At 40.7% G+C, this 18352-nt stretch overlaps 1 protein-coding gene across 1 annotated transcript in view; it reads right to left on the reverse strand.

The window, feature by feature from the left end:
- Positions 1 to 836: 836 nt before the first annotated feature.
- The window catches only part of LOC113128013 (sarcoplasmic/endoplasmic reticulum calcium ATPase 2), a 34497-nt gene continuing 16981 nt past the window's right edge, over positions 837 to 18352 (reverse strand). Inside the window, exons 16-24 of the mRNA XM_026303028.2 lie at positions 18179 to 18290; positions 15292 to 15530; positions 11994 to 12214; positions 11589 to 11791; positions 7715 to 7800; positions 4160 to 4293; positions 3883 to 4000; positions 3534 to 3668; positions 837 to 2818 (exon numbers count right to left, since the gene is read on the reverse strand). Of these exons, the coding sequence (XP_026158813.1) occupies positions 2642 to 2818; positions 3534 to 3668; positions 3883 to 4000; positions 4160 to 4293; positions 7715 to 7800; positions 11589 to 11791; positions 11994 to 12214; positions 15292 to 15530; positions 18179 to 18290 (1425 nt within the window). The 3' untranslated portion in view covers positions 837 to 2641. The remainder of the gene's footprint in view (positions 2819 to 3533; positions 3669 to 3882; positions 4001 to 4159; positions 4294 to 7714; positions 7801 to 11588; positions 11792 to 11993; positions 12215 to 15291; positions 15531 to 18178; positions 18291 to 18352) is intronic.

The raw sequence follows: 18352 nt of genomic DNA on the forward strand, positions 1-18352 counted from the left end.
AAATTTAAAGAATTGCTTTAAAGAATAATTATACAATTGAACAAATTATATAATTAAATTAATTGAACACAGCATACAGCAGTGCTGTTGTGAAAACTATTGTGGAGCTTTTGCAGTGTGTCAAAAATGCACAACACATTTGATCTTTAATTTGTTTATTTAATGTTTTCATCCCGTGACATACTGTATTTCCCTCAAGACAGCAAACCCTTTACCAGCAGAACGGACAAGACACAAAAGTCCAACATCTAATTTACAAAGTTCAGCTTTAGTGTAAATATAGGTCAGCGATAGGGGGACAAAGAGGTAACAATATGGACATAGAGAAAAGAAAAAGATATTTGAAAAACAATTTTTAAATGCAACTTTCATTAAAGCTGTGTCAGTCAAGGCTTTTTTTTTTTTTTTTTTTTTTTTTTTTTTTTACAGTGACAGTCTGGAACCTTAATGTTGCTCGACAAATCCTCCCTTCAACTCATCCTACTCTGAAAACATGGGGGTCAGCTAATAATAAATAATAGTAGTAATAAAGAAGTGTTAAATATGATACAAAAGGGATTTGTCGGTTATGCTGTCAGATTACAATACAGCTATGCAGAGAAATAAAATATTAATAAATAAAAATAAAACTTAAATACTATTAAGCATATCTAAGTGTTTTTCTCCTATTTTATTGCAACAAATGTCCCTTTAGTCATTTTTTCAATTTTCATGCTACTGACAGATACAAATTAGAGCAAAAAAAGCAATCTAACAAAAAGGAGGCAGGTTATATAGCATTGATTATGGAGTAATAGATACTAAAAGTTTCAATTAAAAAAAAAAAAAAACCGCCAGCATAAAAGAGGTGTACATCACTAAGTTGAATGCCTTTAAAGCAACAGGTTCCTTGTTTTATCATAAAAAACTAACAAAAACAAAAAACTACTACCTCCTATTAGGACCGTCTTAAGAAAGGAATATATTAAGAATTTAAAAAAACAAAACAGTGTGAGATGTCAAAATGACATCAGTGGACAAAATGGTCGACGTAACAAATTTGGACAAAAACACATTTACATCAAACACTCGCTCATGGCCGGGCCTACAACCTTGGTATGAATCACAGTATTAGAGCTTGGAACGCAATGGTTGTCAAACAGAAAATTTCTGCTAACACAGAGGCAGCTGCTGTGGTGAACAGGCGTGGGCAGAAAGGAAGCAAAGCCAAGAACAAAAGCAATGAAAAACCTCCTTGTTGTAGTGGGTGGAACTTGAGTAGTGACAGTCATAAAAGTAGAGTATATTTAAAGTCCTAATAAAGAACCATATCAATTCATTTAGTTTATGTACAGTACATATAGTAGTCAATTCATGTCCTTCAGAACTTCTATTGTGTCTAACCATAAATAATCAAGAGAAAAGTCGATGAAGGCTACTGAACTGTAGATCTACCAAAATTAAGGTCTAAATTACTGGCCTTTTAAGATTTGAAATGCTGTGATGAACCGATCTCTCTCTCACTAATCCACTATTTTTTCCAACCACAAACTTTCACCCAAAAGATGCCATGTGTAGCATTTTACCATCAGTACACCGTTAGGTTAACAACTCCAGGGGAGGGGAGAGGGGAATGACTAAATAATACCCCTGAAAGTGTTTGTTAGGTTAGCTTATACATTCCCCTCTCAATATACAGATTTCTCTATATTCTTATATGAATACAGCAAAGCAAAACTTGGCAGACCTTAGACAGTGACCTGTGGTTTGACCTTAGAAAAGTATCAGTGTCGGAAGTTACGTCAAAGATAGTGATGCTACAATGGCTTCCTGTTGACTAATTTGATTGAATAACTCAATCAGTGTTTACTAATTGCTGACCTACACAAGTCTTTACTACTGCTTAACAACACAGCCTGACTTAGTGCATGTACTGGTTTTGAAGCTAGCTAGTTGCTACTAAGAATTTGAGGGCTTCACACACTAAGTACAGGATTTACAATTACCTTGAGAAACCACACCCAAGTTTCTAAAAACAAGTTAAATTAAACCATCGGTTTTAAACTGAACTCACAGCAGAAAGACAGATGTCAGTTGCTGTCTTTTCAAATAATATGCAAGTTAATGCTAATATGCTAATGTTTATCACAACTTTTAGTAGAAATGTAAAAGTTCACACATTAGCATAACATGCTAATGGAAACATAAAGCTAAGGCTGGTGGTACTATGGTTAGTTGTAGAGGTATATTGCCTCAGAGATATTTCACTCTGGACTAAAGTGTTGGACCAAACACTGACCAACATTTTATATGAATCCCAAGAAACAACAGCATGGGGAGCAGGTCTATATACATTCTAAGTAAGCTATGGGATTCATATGAAATGTGATCACTATTAGCTACACATAACACCTTTTTATTACACACTTTATCTCTTGTTTTTTTGATTGTCTGTTAGCGGAAAATGTCACACTCTTTACATTCTTGGATTTCAGCAAAATACTTACATATTGTTTCCCTTAGTATTAGTTTCCCTTACACATTCTGGTTGCTTGTCTTCTGCATTTCCCACAGTACTACTCTGTTAGCTTTTTTTGTTTTCTTTCAATCTCCTGTCTTCTAATGTTTTCCCCCCAAAAGTCCATCTGTACTTTTACCCATATCACTCCCAGAAGATGTTGGTGATGTCAGAATCCAGGCTAAAGATCCAGATCACTAGTGGTGCAGCGATAAGGACAAACGACCAGGACACGCCTTTCACTGACTGACGCAGCTTTGTCATCATGGTATCAAACAATCCTGTGCTGGCCCTTGTACTTTCCATCTCCTCTTCAAGGGTCTTTTAGAGAAATGGATTTGAACAAAGAGAAGGGTTAGGGCATTTTCAAAAAAGTGTGTTTGCACTAGTCTGACTCAATAGATCAGTTTGTAAATTCCATGCATTTTCCCTTTGGTTCAGTGTCTTTTCAGAAAGAGAAAAATCCAAGTGAAAAAAAAATGCATCACTACAGGTCATGTGAGAACATGAAATGAGTTTGGGGTGGTAACAAGAACATAAACACAGGAAAAGGGTCTGTGTTCTTTATATGAGAAACTTCCTATGGAAGAAATTTGTTCTGCAACACGGACAAATGGCACAATTGACATTTGCTGATAACTGTAATAATTATCTGAGCTATATATCAAACATTTATGCCAACAGAATGTCAAATAAGCGTAAGAAAGGAATTAAGAATGCAACACAACTTGGTTAACCTGAAGACAAACTACTCCTTCTAGTTGGTCTGGACCAAGATTGTATTGTGTTCCTAGCACAAATGTACCAAGCGCAGACACCACAGTTTGTTTGAAACCCTTTACTGGATGTGATCTTGGTTCGCTTGTTTTAGTCCACTCCTGAGTTTCACTGCCAGACCAAGGAACTGAAATGAACCATAGTGTGATTCAACTGGACTAAATGCCGGTGGGAAAACACTGTCAGACACAGATTACATTGAGATACAAACAACCTTTGTTGAATTTTAACAGAAGCATTACCAAACATGTGCTCTGACCTGGATCTGGCTTCCTGATTCAATATAGTTGCGGGCCAGGAACTTGAGGCCCTCGTCCATTAAAATGACAGGAAGTGACATCTTCAACACAACCACCCACTGAGGCCAAGACAGTGGACGAATCTGGAATATCACCTGAAGACAAGTAAAAGATGACTATTTAGGCACTGCATAGAAATAATGTTAGTAAAAAGACTTCTAATGTGTGGTCTATGTGACCACTGTATTAGTGCAGTGCTGTTTTACCCTTCAAATCCTCTGGCATGAAAATATTTAAATCTTTCACAATTAACTATCAAAACTGTGGAAACTTTCAAGGATTGTTTCAGGCAGCATTCATCATTCCTACCGGCAGTGGGTCTACATATAGAATGAGGAAGTGTAAGGCCATAGACAGACAGATGGCCCCCACCAGCCAGGGGTTTGACCAGGGAGGCATTTTCAGTAGGGACTGGTTCTCTGAAAGACTGGACAGCAAAAGAAACACAAACATTTTTATTTATGCTTATGCACTCTGTTATGGCATTTTAAACCTTTAAATAATCTCACAGTGACATGGAATTGTTTCTTATGTGTTGAATATGCAGTTTAGTGCACATGTATGCTTTATTTTTATTTGTTCTTACCTGTTCAAGGCATTGCACATCTCTATGGTAACCAGGACAGACAGAGCCATAGTCATAGGATAAGGAGACTCAAAGACCGAACACTGCACACCAGCAAACTCAATGTGGCCTTCACTGCACTGGAGGTAGTGGGACTGTGGAGGACACAAAAGTGTAAAAAACATTCCTGGCACCTTTCTACTTACCATTACCACTCACAGTAACTACTTGGTAGTATTATAAGTCTGTGGTTCTCTTGCTAGGTGTAGTTTATCCTGCAGGTGCACATATCTTAACTAGAGTCTCACCAAAGCATTGATATGGCCAAAATTATCATTCAAAAGTAGCTCATTTCATGTAATAAGAAAGAAAAACAAGGATATTTCTTAAAAGTACTATGATCCACAGAATATATACCTTGGTCACATTTTTTATATATCTTTATGATAATCAGTCAAATGCTAAGATTAATTTAAAAAAAAAAATCTATATTAAGACCTATTTTTGACACCTTGGGGAACAACAGAACAAACCATAACTACAGCATTTATTACACTCTAAAGTTTATATACACACAGCAATTCATTTGCTATCTGGCCACCTGATCAAAAGTACAATATTTTCCCTTTTTACACCTTCTGGCAAACTGCTTTGTCAATCTGTTGTTATTATTATTATTTTATTTAACTAATATTTGTCCCTGCCCTGTGATGGACTGGTGACCTGTCCAGGGTGTATCCTGCCTTTCACCCAAAGAGAGCTGGGATAGGCTACAGCAGACCCCCATGACCCTAATTAGGAATAAGCGGGTAAAGATAATGGATGGATGGATGGAAGGATATTTGTCCCTTGCGTAATATGGAGGACCAAAAGTGCCAAATGAAATAAATAAATACAGCATTAAATAATTAAATGTGTCTTCAATTAATAAAATTGACTGTAGAGTGACTGCAAACTTAGAAGTTTGAAGGGCACAACAGTGTGGAAATAACTCCAATAACTTATATAAATTCTTCCGCTTTAGATGCTATATGTTCTGGGTCAGCAAGTCCTGCTTCTACATTCTCTGCTAGGTCTAAAATATCTCTTACCAATGAAGTTCATGAGAGTCCCCCACTAACATAGTCACCATGTTTTGAAAGAATCAACTTGAGACCCATCCATCCATCCATCTTCTTCCGCTTATCCCGGGCTGGGTCGCGGGGGCAGTAGCCGAATCAGGGATACCCATACTTCCTTCTCCCTGGACACTTCCTCCAGCTCTTCCGGGGGGGGGGGGACACCGAGGCGTTCCCAGGCCAGCCGGGAGACGTAGTCCCTCCAGCGCGTCCTGGGTCTTCCCTGGGGTCTCCTTCCGGTGGGACATGCCCGGAACACCTCCCCAGGGAGGCGCCCAGGAGGCATCCGAAACAGATGCCCGAGCCACCTCAACTGACTCCTCTCGATGTGGAGGAGCAGCGGCTCTACTCTCAGCTCATCTCAGGTGACCGAGCTCCTCACCCCATCTCTAAGGGTGCGCCCGGCCACCCTGCGGAGGAAGCTCATTTCAGCCGCCTGTATCCGCGATCTTGTTCTTTCGGTCATGACCCAGAGCTCATGACCATAAGTCAGAGTAGGAACATAGATTGACCGGTAAATCGAGAGCTTCGCCTTCCGGCTCAGCTCCTTCTTCACCACAACGGACTGGTACACCAACCGCATTACTGCTGCCGATGCCCCGATCCATCTGTCAATCTCACGTTCTGTCCTTCCCTCACTTGTGAACAAGAGCCCGAGATACTTAAACTCCTCCACCTGAAGCAGGATCTCTCCCCTGGCCTGGAGATGGTAAGGCACCCTTTTCCGGTTGAGTACCATGGCCTCGGACTTGGAGGTGCTGATTCTCATCCCAGCCGCTTCACACTCGGTTGCAAACCGCCCCAGCACACGCTGGAGATCCTGGCTCGATGGAGCCAACAGGACAACATCATCTGCAAAAAGAAATCCTGTGGTCCCCGAACTGGACTCCCTCCAGCCCCTGGCTGCGCCTAGAAATTCTGTCCATAAAAGTAATGAACAGAACCGGTGACAAAGGGCAGCCCTGCCGGAGTCCAACGTGCACTGGGAACAGGTCTGATTTACTACCGGCAATGCGAACCAAGCTCCTGCTCCGTTTGTACAGAGACCGGATAGCCCTCAGCAAAGGGCCCCGGACCCCATACTCCTGGAGCACCTCCCACAGGATGTCACGAGGGACCCGGTCGAATGACTTCTCCAAGTCCACAAAACACATGTGGACTGGTTGGGCAAACTCCCATGAACCCTTGAGCACCCTCGAGCACCCTGCCCCTTCTTAAAAAGAGGAACCACCACCCTGGTCTGCCAATCCAGGGGCACTGTCCCCGAACGCCACGCAATGTTGCACAGGCGTGTCAGCCATGACAACTCAATAACATCCAGAGACTTGAGGTACTCGGGGCGGATCTCATCCAACATATGGCCGAAGGTCAGACGACACGACTACAAAGTCGATCATTGACCTTCGGCCTAGGGTGTCCTGGTGCCATGTGCACTGATGGACACCCTTATGCTTGAACATGGTGTTCGTTATGGACAAACTGTGACTAGCACAGAAGTCCAGCAACAGAACACCACTCGGGTTCGTATCGGGGAGGCCGTTCCTCCCAATCACGCCCCTCCCGGTTTCACTGTCACTGCCTACTTGAGCGTTGAAGTCCCCCAACAGAATTATGGAGTCCCTGGTAGGAGCACCCTTCAGCACCCCACCGAGAGACTCCAAAAAGGCCGGGTACTCTGCACTGTTGTTCGGCCCATAGGCCGAAACAACAGTGAGAGACCTATCCACGACCTGAAGGCGCAGGGAAACCACCCTTTCACTCTGGGGGGAAAACTCCAACACCAAACTCCCACACCAGCTCGCCGCCTCCCACCACGAGCAACTCCAGAGTAGAAGAGAGTCCAGCCCCTCTGAAGGAGCTGGGTTCCAGAGCCCAGGCTGTGCGTGGAGGTGAGCCCAACTATCTCTAGTCGGTACCGCTCGACCTCCCGCACAAGCTCAGGCTCCTTCCCCCCCAGTGAGGTGACATTCCATGTCCCTAGAGCCAGTTTCAGCATCCAGGGATTGGGTCGCAGAGGAACTTGAGACCCAAGCAATGGATTTGACTAGATCGGCAATAGCCCCGCCCACTGACTTTGATGGATAAGGCTTACAGATAAAATAAATTCATGAAGCACTGCAGCACAACACTATGAAATAGTGAAATAATTATATACATTTTTTAGATAAAATGAATCTGTATTTTAATTAATGAATGACACATTGAATACATTATCTATTAATTATGTATTTATTTCAAATTGTAATTAATGACATTTAATTAATAATTAATATATATAATTATAATTACTTATTTAATTTGGAACTTGCTAATTACATCTAATTATGCATGTATTACCATGTTTATGGTCACAAAAAGTCCACTGTGTGGTCAGTGTGTCCACTGAAGTATATGATATAATGCCACATTAGTACTATTAACATGACAGTGGTGTAGTGTTGGTAAGATGTGTGTTTACCAGTTGATAGAAGGAAAGTTTAGGTCCATCATGGGCTGCCATAAACCACCAGGCAGCAGCTCCAACAGTAGCTGCTCCCACATAACCTGCAAACAAGGACGGTAAGTAACAATTTATACATCCTGTCTAGTAAGTACCAGGGCTGCCAAGTTTGACCAAAGGTTCAGAGTGAGATTATGAGATTTGGGGTCAGAGTTATGGCACCAGTGACCCTGCCCACACAGTTATTTTTTCACCTAAAAAACACATTTTACATAGACCTGACCAGCACAAATAGATATGAAATCAATGAGCAAATCTAAAAAAAAAACAAAACAAACAAAAAAAAAACAGACAAATTCAGGCAAATATTTATTTCTATAAATGTATTTAACATCAGAACTGACACCTGCTTACACTGTCACATTGTGGGGACAGTGACTTCCGCGTGAAGTCCAGAGCCTGGTCCCCCATTGTTATGCGTTCTTGCTAATCCAACTCCTCTTCAACTAATGTTGAAGAATGGAGGAGAAGGACCTCATAAGTGACAAGTGACATCCAAGAGATGACAACAGCCAAGGAAGTAACACACAAACAAAGGTTTATCTGTAGTGGAGAGGGCGAGTAAGAAAAAGGGAGGAGGAGGCAGGACCAGTTGGCTGAGCCTCAAATCAAACAAAGAAACAAAACTAAACACCCCTCACTGCTCTTCTGTACTAAGTCACTAATGAAAATAATCTTAGAATCTAAAACAAAATCCTATGTCTTCCCTAAAAAATGACCATTCCAAAACATACATATTATAAGGCAACAGCCCACTTGCCCAACGCCTCAAAACAGCCAAAGACTTCCTAGGTGTATGCAAGTGTCCTTACCTCAGCCCAACCTTCCACATCTCCAATTCAGACAACAAGACTGTTAATCAGCATACAGACACAATAGATAGACAAAAAGGCTTTCAGCTGCATAAACTCAAAAATCCCTCTGCATCCTCGCCCCTTCCTCTGTCTTTTATACTCTCTGCCTCATGCAGGACCAGGACTTCAGGAAGCAATTAGCCAATCAGCAAGCTTGGCCTGGATGCAGACCTGATCATGTACATGATGTGTACATGTATCAGGTAGGCAAAACAGCAAGATTAGTTTTTAGATATGGTCAATAAACTTGGCAATTTAATTCACAATGTGAAACCCTAAGCTGTCCACAAAGTACAGGGAATCGTCTACACTACACTCAATCCTCTGCTGGACATCAACAAATCTGATGTGGGGCTCTATGAGGGGTAGCTTTACACAGGCATAATCAACAGCCCTGACCAAAAAAGCCAGTGAAGCTCGTTGAAAGTGTTAAACTTTCTGCTCTGTGACAGACATAATTAATGAATGAAAATGATGCATGGAATATACTTTACATCTTTAATGCCTACGATGGATTAGAGTGTCGTGAGACAGGTTAGTTTTACCCTACTGATGATGTGTTGTTGCAATAGTAATCCTTAAAAATAAATGTGAAGTGCTATTCAGCTACTACAAATTGGGCGTCTTTGGTAATATAAATAACATACTGAGTATAAATTTGGAGTTCTGATTACAAAACGAAGACATCAATATCTAGCAACGTAGCTTACATATTTAAGATTAGACTGCAATTAAGAAAAAATTCACACAATACATCATATAATATAATGTACCTTTGCTTCTTGTATTCCTGTGCCATCAACTGTGTGGCTGTGGTATAAAACTGTGCCACGCTGCTTGTTGATTGGTGTGCCTGTACTTTGGCCTGATGTCCTTTGCTATTACTGTCTGGTCACGTCAGTCACACCTTGATGGTCACACGAGCTTTCCTGCCTAGAACAGTGCACCAATAGTAGGAGCTGGTGGTGCCTACTGTAATGAAGGGCCATTTGGATGTCCATTCACTTTTAAAGTGACACCTTTAGATACCTGCTCCACCTAATGCTCCTTGCTTCTTGACAGTCATTCCACTGACTCCTCAAATGTCTCCTCCACATAGCACATAGTGCAGAGCGTTGTGAGGACAACTAGCTAGATACTACGGATAGCAAACTTTAAACTGACTACAGTTCTGTGCATGTATGGTAACCTAGCAACTATGTAAGGTTTTCGGTTATCTTTACCCAAGAGCATAAACAGTATTTGAACTCGTGCATAATTACTATGTTACCGTACATAGCAGCACTTCATTTGCTTTCTATAGCAGTAGCGTGCGCTAAGCTACGTATGAAATGCATATTCATGTTGGGATCTCAGCGTTAGAAATCTGAGGTATGACATGAGAGAGTGGGAACTGGAGAATTGCGTGACTGTCATGGCAAATGCCTGTGAGAGTACATATGTAACAATTCAAACTGTCACACTGTTTTACCACTGTTTGTTTGCGGTGCCCTGGCCATGGCTTTGTGTCAAGAATACAGTGGTTTTAGTCCTGTACCAGGCAAAAAATAAAATAAAATATAATAAGTGTAGTCCCTCTTTCTGCCACCAGGTGTCAAAAAACCTATTACCCTGTTTGTTGATGTACAAATCTACAGATTCTACTGCAGCAGATAAATAACTATAACCTGTTAGACCAGGTTTAATGTATCTGTTCAAAGATCTATTAAACATGAAGCACAACACCATACGTTACTAAAATAGTAAACACCATGTACAGTTTACTAGAATGAAAACATCTTTGTGAACATTCATTTTAAATCTCATATATCACACAGCTGCTGTCACAACCATATGTTGTCTTTCATTTTATCAGCAAAAATATTGTCAACTGGGCTTCATTAAAACACAGTAGAGCTCACCACAGAGAGCGGAGACTGGAGGATTAACTGTACTGCACTATTTTAAAACTGTCAATTTTTTAATCAACTCTCCCAAATTACTATTTTGTAGTATACATTTTCAGTCACCATGTGTCAGTCCTAAGAAACAGCAGCGTACAGCTCACTGTAGAAGAGGTTGGTGAAAGTGTAAAGCATAGCACTGTCATATCGACAACACAAGTTAGATTCCTGCTGTGGCTGTAAGGCTGGGGTTTTATTCTCTGTTATTTTCCGTAATTATTTTTACAGACCACAGAACAGAAACAATCACACACACTGGCAAATGGCGGAAGTGCACAGAGCATATAAAGTAATTCAGTTCAATTCAGTTTTATTTGTATAGTGCCAAACCACAATTCAGTCATCTCAAGGCACTTTACAAAAAACCCAACAAATCTCTTATGAGCAAGCACTTGGCAACAGTGGAGAGATAATACATGAATGCAGCTCATAAGCAAATACCTTGTATATGTCCCCATGATGTTTCAGACAATACTGACAACAGGTGCAATCAGAGGGCCTGTGTTAAACAGACCGAGCTGTGCAGGGCGCACATTAGGGAGTAGAGAGGATATGATCCACTCTGAGGGTGTGTAATTTCAGGCCCTGCGATTAACTGGTGACTTGTCCAGGGTGTACCCCTGCCTTTCACCCAAAGAGAACTGGGATAGGCTTCAGCAGATCCCCGTGATCTTGGTTAGGAATGAGCGGGTATAGAGAATGGATGGATGGATGGATATATACTACAGATTGATCATGCCATGATCACCAGAGACAGTGCACTAAAACTTGAGAAAATCATAGAAAAATGTACATAAGGTGCCTACAGTATTATTGCTGCGGGTGTCACTGCTCATAAAGCTGTATAACTTTCCACTGTTAACTATAGTTTAGCTCTGTGGATCACAGGTCAACCTGCTTTCGCCCTGTCTGTTCTGAGTTATAGATTATAATGTGTCTTAGTCTAGTCTAGTCTTTCTTACGATAAAATTCATCGTATGAACCCCCCCCCAAGAGATGGACATTAATCACTGATAACTCAGGCTCATGACTCACATCCAATGATGAGGTAGCGACAGAACAACCAGCTGGAGATCAGAGGCTCTTTGGGGGAGCGAGGAGGGCGGGACATGATGTCTAGGTCTGGAGGGTTGAAACCCAGAGCTGTTGCTGGGAACCCATCAGTGACCAGGTTGACCCAAAGAAGTTGCACTGGGATCAGTGCTTCAGGCATGCCTAGTGCAGCTGTCAGAAAAATACTGAAGAAAGCAGGGAAAAAACAGAAACAGTGAGAGGTCCAAATGATCTAAAAATAAATGCCTCTATTAATCTATTAAACAATTATGAAATAAATTATTATTAAATATTAAACAATTGTTATCTTAAGTTGCTACAAAACTTGATTATCTCCAAGCCTTCTGGATTCCCACTTGTATCAGCGCAATGGTTTTCCCTACTAACCAGACCACCTCTCCTATGTTGGATGATATCAAATATCTGATGAACTGTTTCATGTTGTTGTAAATGGCTCTCCCCTCCTCCACAGCAGCTACAATAGTGGAGAAGTTGTCATCAGCCAGGATCATCTCAGAGGCTGATTTAGCCACAGCCGTGCCACTGCCCATAGCAATGCCGATCTCTGCCTTCTTCAGCGCTGGTGCGTCATTTACCCCATCACCTGTCTGAACACATAAGAGAGAGGATGGTGTAGCGAATTTAAATATATACATGTATTGAACATGAAGGTTTATTATGTCTGGTTTGTGAATTATGAATATCATAAACCATCATAATAATTTGGGGCACCAGATCATTTATCGGTAGATCTACCAATTAATTAATGAGTAATGCAGGATATCAGTCTACAATCTGCGGGAGAGTTCTCAGGATTCAGTGACGTATTTACTGTGTGAAATAACAGTGAGTTGTCTTTTTAAGATTTATTCAGCTATTTACAATATATACTCTACATGCTATTTACATAGGGAGAAATGGAGGGAGAACTGATTTGAGGAATTAGCTGAATTAACGAATAACAGTATTAACAGTCTAACAGGTTGTCTGCAGTGGTGGAAAAGAAATCTTGAAATTAATTTATGTTCTGTGTTTGAGTCTGAGGTCTAAACAGAGTTTAGGAGGAAGCTCTAGTAATTATGGAGACCAACTGAGATTAGTGTGAGACAACCAGAACAGCCACAGGTTACTTGCTTGTCCACGGGTTTACTGAGGCTCGGTCTGTTCCAATGTGAGCAGGTCCGACTGCAGTCTACCGGTGGGTTCTGCCCTCTGCTGGGCAGTAAAAGCAGTCTCTACCTCATCTTCTCCTCAGGGAGAGAGAGTCTGGAAATCTCTTAACTTTATTTGAATCTGTCTGGAACTCTTATCTATTTCTGTTCAGAACTCTGTTCTGGAATTCTCTCCACCCATTCTGTTCTCTTCTTCTTTTCAGTTCAGTTCATTTTCTTCGGGTGTTCAGTTCCAGAGTTCCATTCTTTCAGAGTTCTCCTCAGAGAGTTCTCTTCATGGTCTGTCTGTCTATGTACTGTCTTTTTGTGCCTTGCCATGCTGAGCGGGGGAATCCATCTGGTTCGTCACATGACTGTGCTTGGCACGATGTCATTGGTCCAGGAAGTGCTGTATCCTTGCTGGTCATGTGTGAATCAAGAGAGTAACTTATTGTGTTGTAAGTTTTAAGAATGTTTTTCTAAGATGGGAACAATAATTTCTTTTTCCACCCAGCAAAGTTCAAACATATGACAAACTTACTAACTAACCAGTCAATAGTTCAACAACATAAATGAAAATCAAAACGTCATAGTTATATAGAGATTAACTACAAGCAGGAATAACAGATAAATATAGTGCCTTCTTCACAACAAGGTTGCGAAAGAACATGAGATTACAGGTGGAGACTGTTTCTGGGTAAGTGAATCCACGTCCTATTGCAAGTGTGTTGTGCTGTACAGTTCGTCTACAGATTAGCAACAGACTAGCTTTAGTGAAACACACCTACAAACTAACTAAACTCTCTAAACAATTCATTAACGCTACACATTCCAGTACTAGTCAAGTACCTTTTTATTTTGACTGGTATTTATTGCTATTTCCAGACTTAGCGCTCCTTAGCCTACCAGTTAGCTTAGCTAGCTAATAGCATGGCTAGTCCATGCATTTGTTACCTCAAGGCTAGATTACTGTAATTCGTTACTATCTGGATGTCGCAGTATCTCTGTAAAAAGCCTCCAGTTAATCCAGAATGCTGCAGCCAGCGTTCTGACAGGAACTAGCAAGAGAGATCATTTTTCTCTTATATTAGCTTCTCTTCATAGGCTCCCTGTAAAATCCAGAATAGAATTTAAAATTTTAAAATTCTTCTCACATACAAATGCCTTCATGATCAAGCTCCTTCATACCTTAAAGACCTCATAGTACCATATTATCCCAATAGAGCACTTCGCTCTCAGAGTGCAGGTCTACTTGTGGTTCCCAGAGTTTCCAAAAGTAGAGTGGGAGGCAGAACCTTTAGCTATCAAGCTCCTCTCCTGTGGAACCAGCTCCCAGTCTGGGTTCAGGAGGCAGACACTCTCTGTACTTTTAAGGCTAGACTTAAAACCTTCCTCTTTGACAAAGTGTATAGTTAGGGCTGGCTTCAGGTAACCCTGAATCATCCCTTATGCTGCTATAGGCCTAGACTGCCGGAGGACCATCCATGCACTGAGCTCCCCTACACTAATACTCCCCTCCCTTCCCTTCTCCTCCTCTCCACCTCTCCTCCTCTACTCCCTCCTCACATGTATATTCCACCATTGAATGTCACTAACTTTATGCTCTCCTTCTCCCCTAGTTTGTACTCTCTCTCTCTCTGTCCTCTCTCTCTGTATCTTCTGCAGGTGTCCCTGGTCCTGGAGCTGCATATTGCCGATGTGCAGTTACTGGCTGTTTATTGTTGCTGTTCTTCTCTCTCCTCTATCAACTCACCCCAACCGGTCGAGCCAGATGGCCACCCAAACTGAGCCCGGTTCTGCTGGAGGTTTTTTTCTTCTGTTAGTTTTTCCACTCCACTGTCACCAAGTGCTTGGTCATAAGGGATTTGTTGGGTTTTTTTGTTTTTTATAAAGTGCCTTGAGATTATTGTATTGTGATTTGGTGCTATACAAATAAAACTGAATTGAATTGAATTGAGTTTGCATAAAGGTCATTGACAGGTCGCAGCGAGGTGAAGAAGCATTGGCGCTATACAAATAAAATTGAGTTTAATTGAATTGAATAAACAATAGCATCACTTCTATATCACACCATAGTCTGACAATGATGCTCTGTAGATGTCTGGTCACATGTTAAAATATTTAGCAATCAAAGCAGGAATATAAGGAGAGGATATGGAGAAAATATATAAGGCCAGTTTATAAGTCATTGTATAGGTTTTAGGTCTTGCCTGAAAAGGGAGTAGATTCAAAGTATTTACAGCAGGATATAAATCACCAAAAAAGGGTTTTTCCTTGTGAAGAGCCAGTGATCTGCTCTTGATCAAATGACAGTGCAGTACTTGTTGGAGAGCCTGTACCATCTCCTGTTGTTTACCTTAGTGGGAGTTTCATAGTCATAAATTGTCAGAGGGATATCACTCCTGCCTCCTGCTTCAATCAGGAATGTGAACATATTCTGCTGCTTTAAGTCCACTACAATGGAGTAGGAGGATAATTTAAGCAACTGGTCATTAACACACCAAGATGCAGCTTGAAACAGGCCATGGACTCACCATGGCAGTGATGTCATTCAGGCTCTGCAGGTACTCCACTATACGACTCTTGTGTGCTGGTTCCACCCGGGCGAAACACCGTGCTGTCTGGCAGGCCTGACGCTGCAGGTGGGGGAACAATTCATCAAACTCTCGCCCTGTCAGGCTCCCAATGATCCCTGAGCCCTCCTGCTCCTCTTCCTGCTCTGTGATGATGCCCACCCTTCGACAGATAGACAAGGCTGTCCCTTTGTTGTCACCTGGGGAGAAAAATGGTGAGTGATGAGTTGTTGGATTAATGTTTGGACAGCATGTTGGTGCGGTGGTTAGCAATGTTGCCTCAGAGTAATAAGATTCTGGGTCAAAATCCCCTTTGATCCTGGAGCCTTTCTGTGTGGTATTTGCATTTTCTCCCTGGGTCTGTGTGGGTTTTCTCAGGGTACTTATGTTCCTCCCACAGTCCAAACACATGCAGGTTGGTTAGGTTAGGTTAGGTTAATTGGTGACGCTATAAATTGTCCATAGGTGTGAATCCCAACTGGGAGTGGCTCCAACCAGACATCCAACAAGATGAATAATCCATTATTGGTATCACTAGTGTAAAATGTCTTTTTAGATGCAAAACACCTACAGTGTTAATGTGATGTTAAGGTGTAAGAATTTTGCACCAATAAGTGCAACATTCCTAATGAATAGCCCATTTAAAAAAAAACATGTGGCGCATTTTGCACTGCTGATGATATAAATTGAAACTTGTCGTAGGCTTTTGTAATAGTTTACACATAATGATTGCTGCTTAATAACATTACCAGTGGTGCTGTGGGGAGTTCCCTCCTGACCAAGAGATGGACATTAAAAACTTCAGGATTTAATGATTCAATAGATCCTGGATGTTCTTCTCTTAGTGTTAGAGATTTTTAATAATAATTAATGAAGTCACAACATTACGTTGGTGTCCATTACCATGACCTTCAGGGACTTTTATTTTGAGGTGCATCCTACTTCCTGTTGTTTCTTCAGTGTTTCTAGTTTTGCTTTTGTCTCTGTATAGATAACTTTCACCTGTCTAGTTAGTCTATTTTTGTATTTATAGAGTACTTTTGCTGTCAGTGTTTTCGTTTACTGGTTTATTGTGTTCAGTATGATGTTGTACATGTTCTTTCATCTGCTTGATGTTCCGTGTTTTAGATTATTTGGATTTTGGACTGCATGTGTCGTTACTTTGTTATTTAATAAACTCACTTAACTGCCGTGCTTCATTTGTATTTGGGTGCTATGCCTTGTTATAAATGTGACACATGCACAATGTGCCCTGCAACCACATGTTAGACTACATGACTGTTTGTTCTGTTTAATAATGTACATGGTGTTTTTTAGTAACTTATGGTGTTGTACTCCATGTTTAACAGAACCTTTACTAGACACTAAATCCAGTGTAGCATATTATAATTATTTATCTGGCACAGGACCTGTATCTTTGCATGTCCACAAACAGGCTAATAGGTTTTGCGACACCTGGTGGCAGAATGAGGGACTGTATGTTGGATATTTTTTTTAGGCTAGTGAAACGTTAAAACCACTGCATTCCGCAAAGCCACCGCCAAGGCACCACAAACATACTGTGGTGAAAAAGCGTCACGAATCGCTACAACGATATGTTGTTACAGCTACATTTAAAAATATAATATATTTTAATATATAAAATAAAATCATTTAAATTCATCTATTACTAGCTAGTGCTAGCTAGAGAACTAAAGCTAGTTAAACTAATTATGACCTTACCTACAGGACAGGTCAGAGTGAAAATGTATTCATTTTTACTAGATGATATCCATCTTAATGGCTGTTGATGACTGATTTAATTGACAAAACAATAAGTCATTTTTTTGGTAATGTTTAATTTGTTTGCCTCATTACTGTCTACTACCTATCATTGGTAGGGAGGTCAAACCTTTTGCTTATTTGTACATTTAGCATATAAAAGGTACATGTCTAAAAAAACCCCCAAAAAACAGAAAAACTGGGACTTATGAAATACAGTGGTCAACCATATCAAAAACCATGCCAAGGTCTAAAAGTATTAAAATGGCACAATTATCAGAAGGAAGGAAAACAGTAGGCCATTTGAAACTGTAGGAAGAGCAAATTCGATGTCAAGGCCTGACACCAGATTGGATTTTTTAAATAATGCTGCTATTTTCTAAACAGGACAGAAGCTGTGCACTTTCTCCAAAACTTTGTAAAGTGAGCTTAAAGACAGCATGGTAATGTTTTAGGTTTGTATTGTGATGAGGTTTTTTAAGAGGAAGGCCAGTTCTGTGTTTAAAACATGAAGGGATAGTTACATTGGCAATATGGCTATTTACAATAAAATAAATTGAAGGTCCTACAGTGCCCAATAGTTCCTTTAAATTTCATGTACTGTTCGGGATGTTTTCATCCACCAAGGGTCATTTTTCACTCTTAATTTGGCCATAAGTTTCACTGTATTTCACTAAATGAAATGATTTTTGGTGACAAACCTTAATTTGACATACATTTTGGAAATATGATTTAGAAATTTTCCATAGGTCAATGATACACTGTGGGCAAATTCACTACCCTTTCGTTATGTTCGGGATAAAAACATCAACTAAAATAAACTGCTGTAAAAATATATCAGATAAATATTTTCTTCATCTGGTAGATGGGGTAGCAGTTTAAAAAACATAGATAACTGTCACTAAAAAAAAAAGAAGCCTTTATTAATTCATAGTATATTTATTTATTTGACTCCAATGGTAAAGAGGAAACAATGACCAGAGAACCCCCTCCTCCTCCCAACACACTGCCCCCATGCCAAACCTCTTGATCCATATGAAACACTATTAGATGTGCATGTTGCTGTGTGTGCATTTGTCAGCTGTACCTGTGATCATGATGACTCGTATGCCAGCCTGCCGACACATTCGAACTGCGCCAAGAACTTCTTTCCTGGGGGGGTCCAACATGCCCACACAACCAACAAAGGTAAGGTCCGACTGGGAAGAAGGTTGAGACAAAGTAGTTTAGCTTTTCTACTTCAACATGGATCATTAAAAGT

Source organism: Mastacembelus armatus, chromosome 1 (genome assembly GCF_900324485.2).
Source record: "Mastacembelus armatus chromosome 1, fMasArm1.2, whole genome shotgun sequence".
Classification (NCBI taxonomy): domain Eukaryota; kingdom Metazoa; phylum Chordata; class Actinopteri; order Synbranchiformes; family Mastacembelidae; genus Mastacembelus; species Mastacembelus armatus.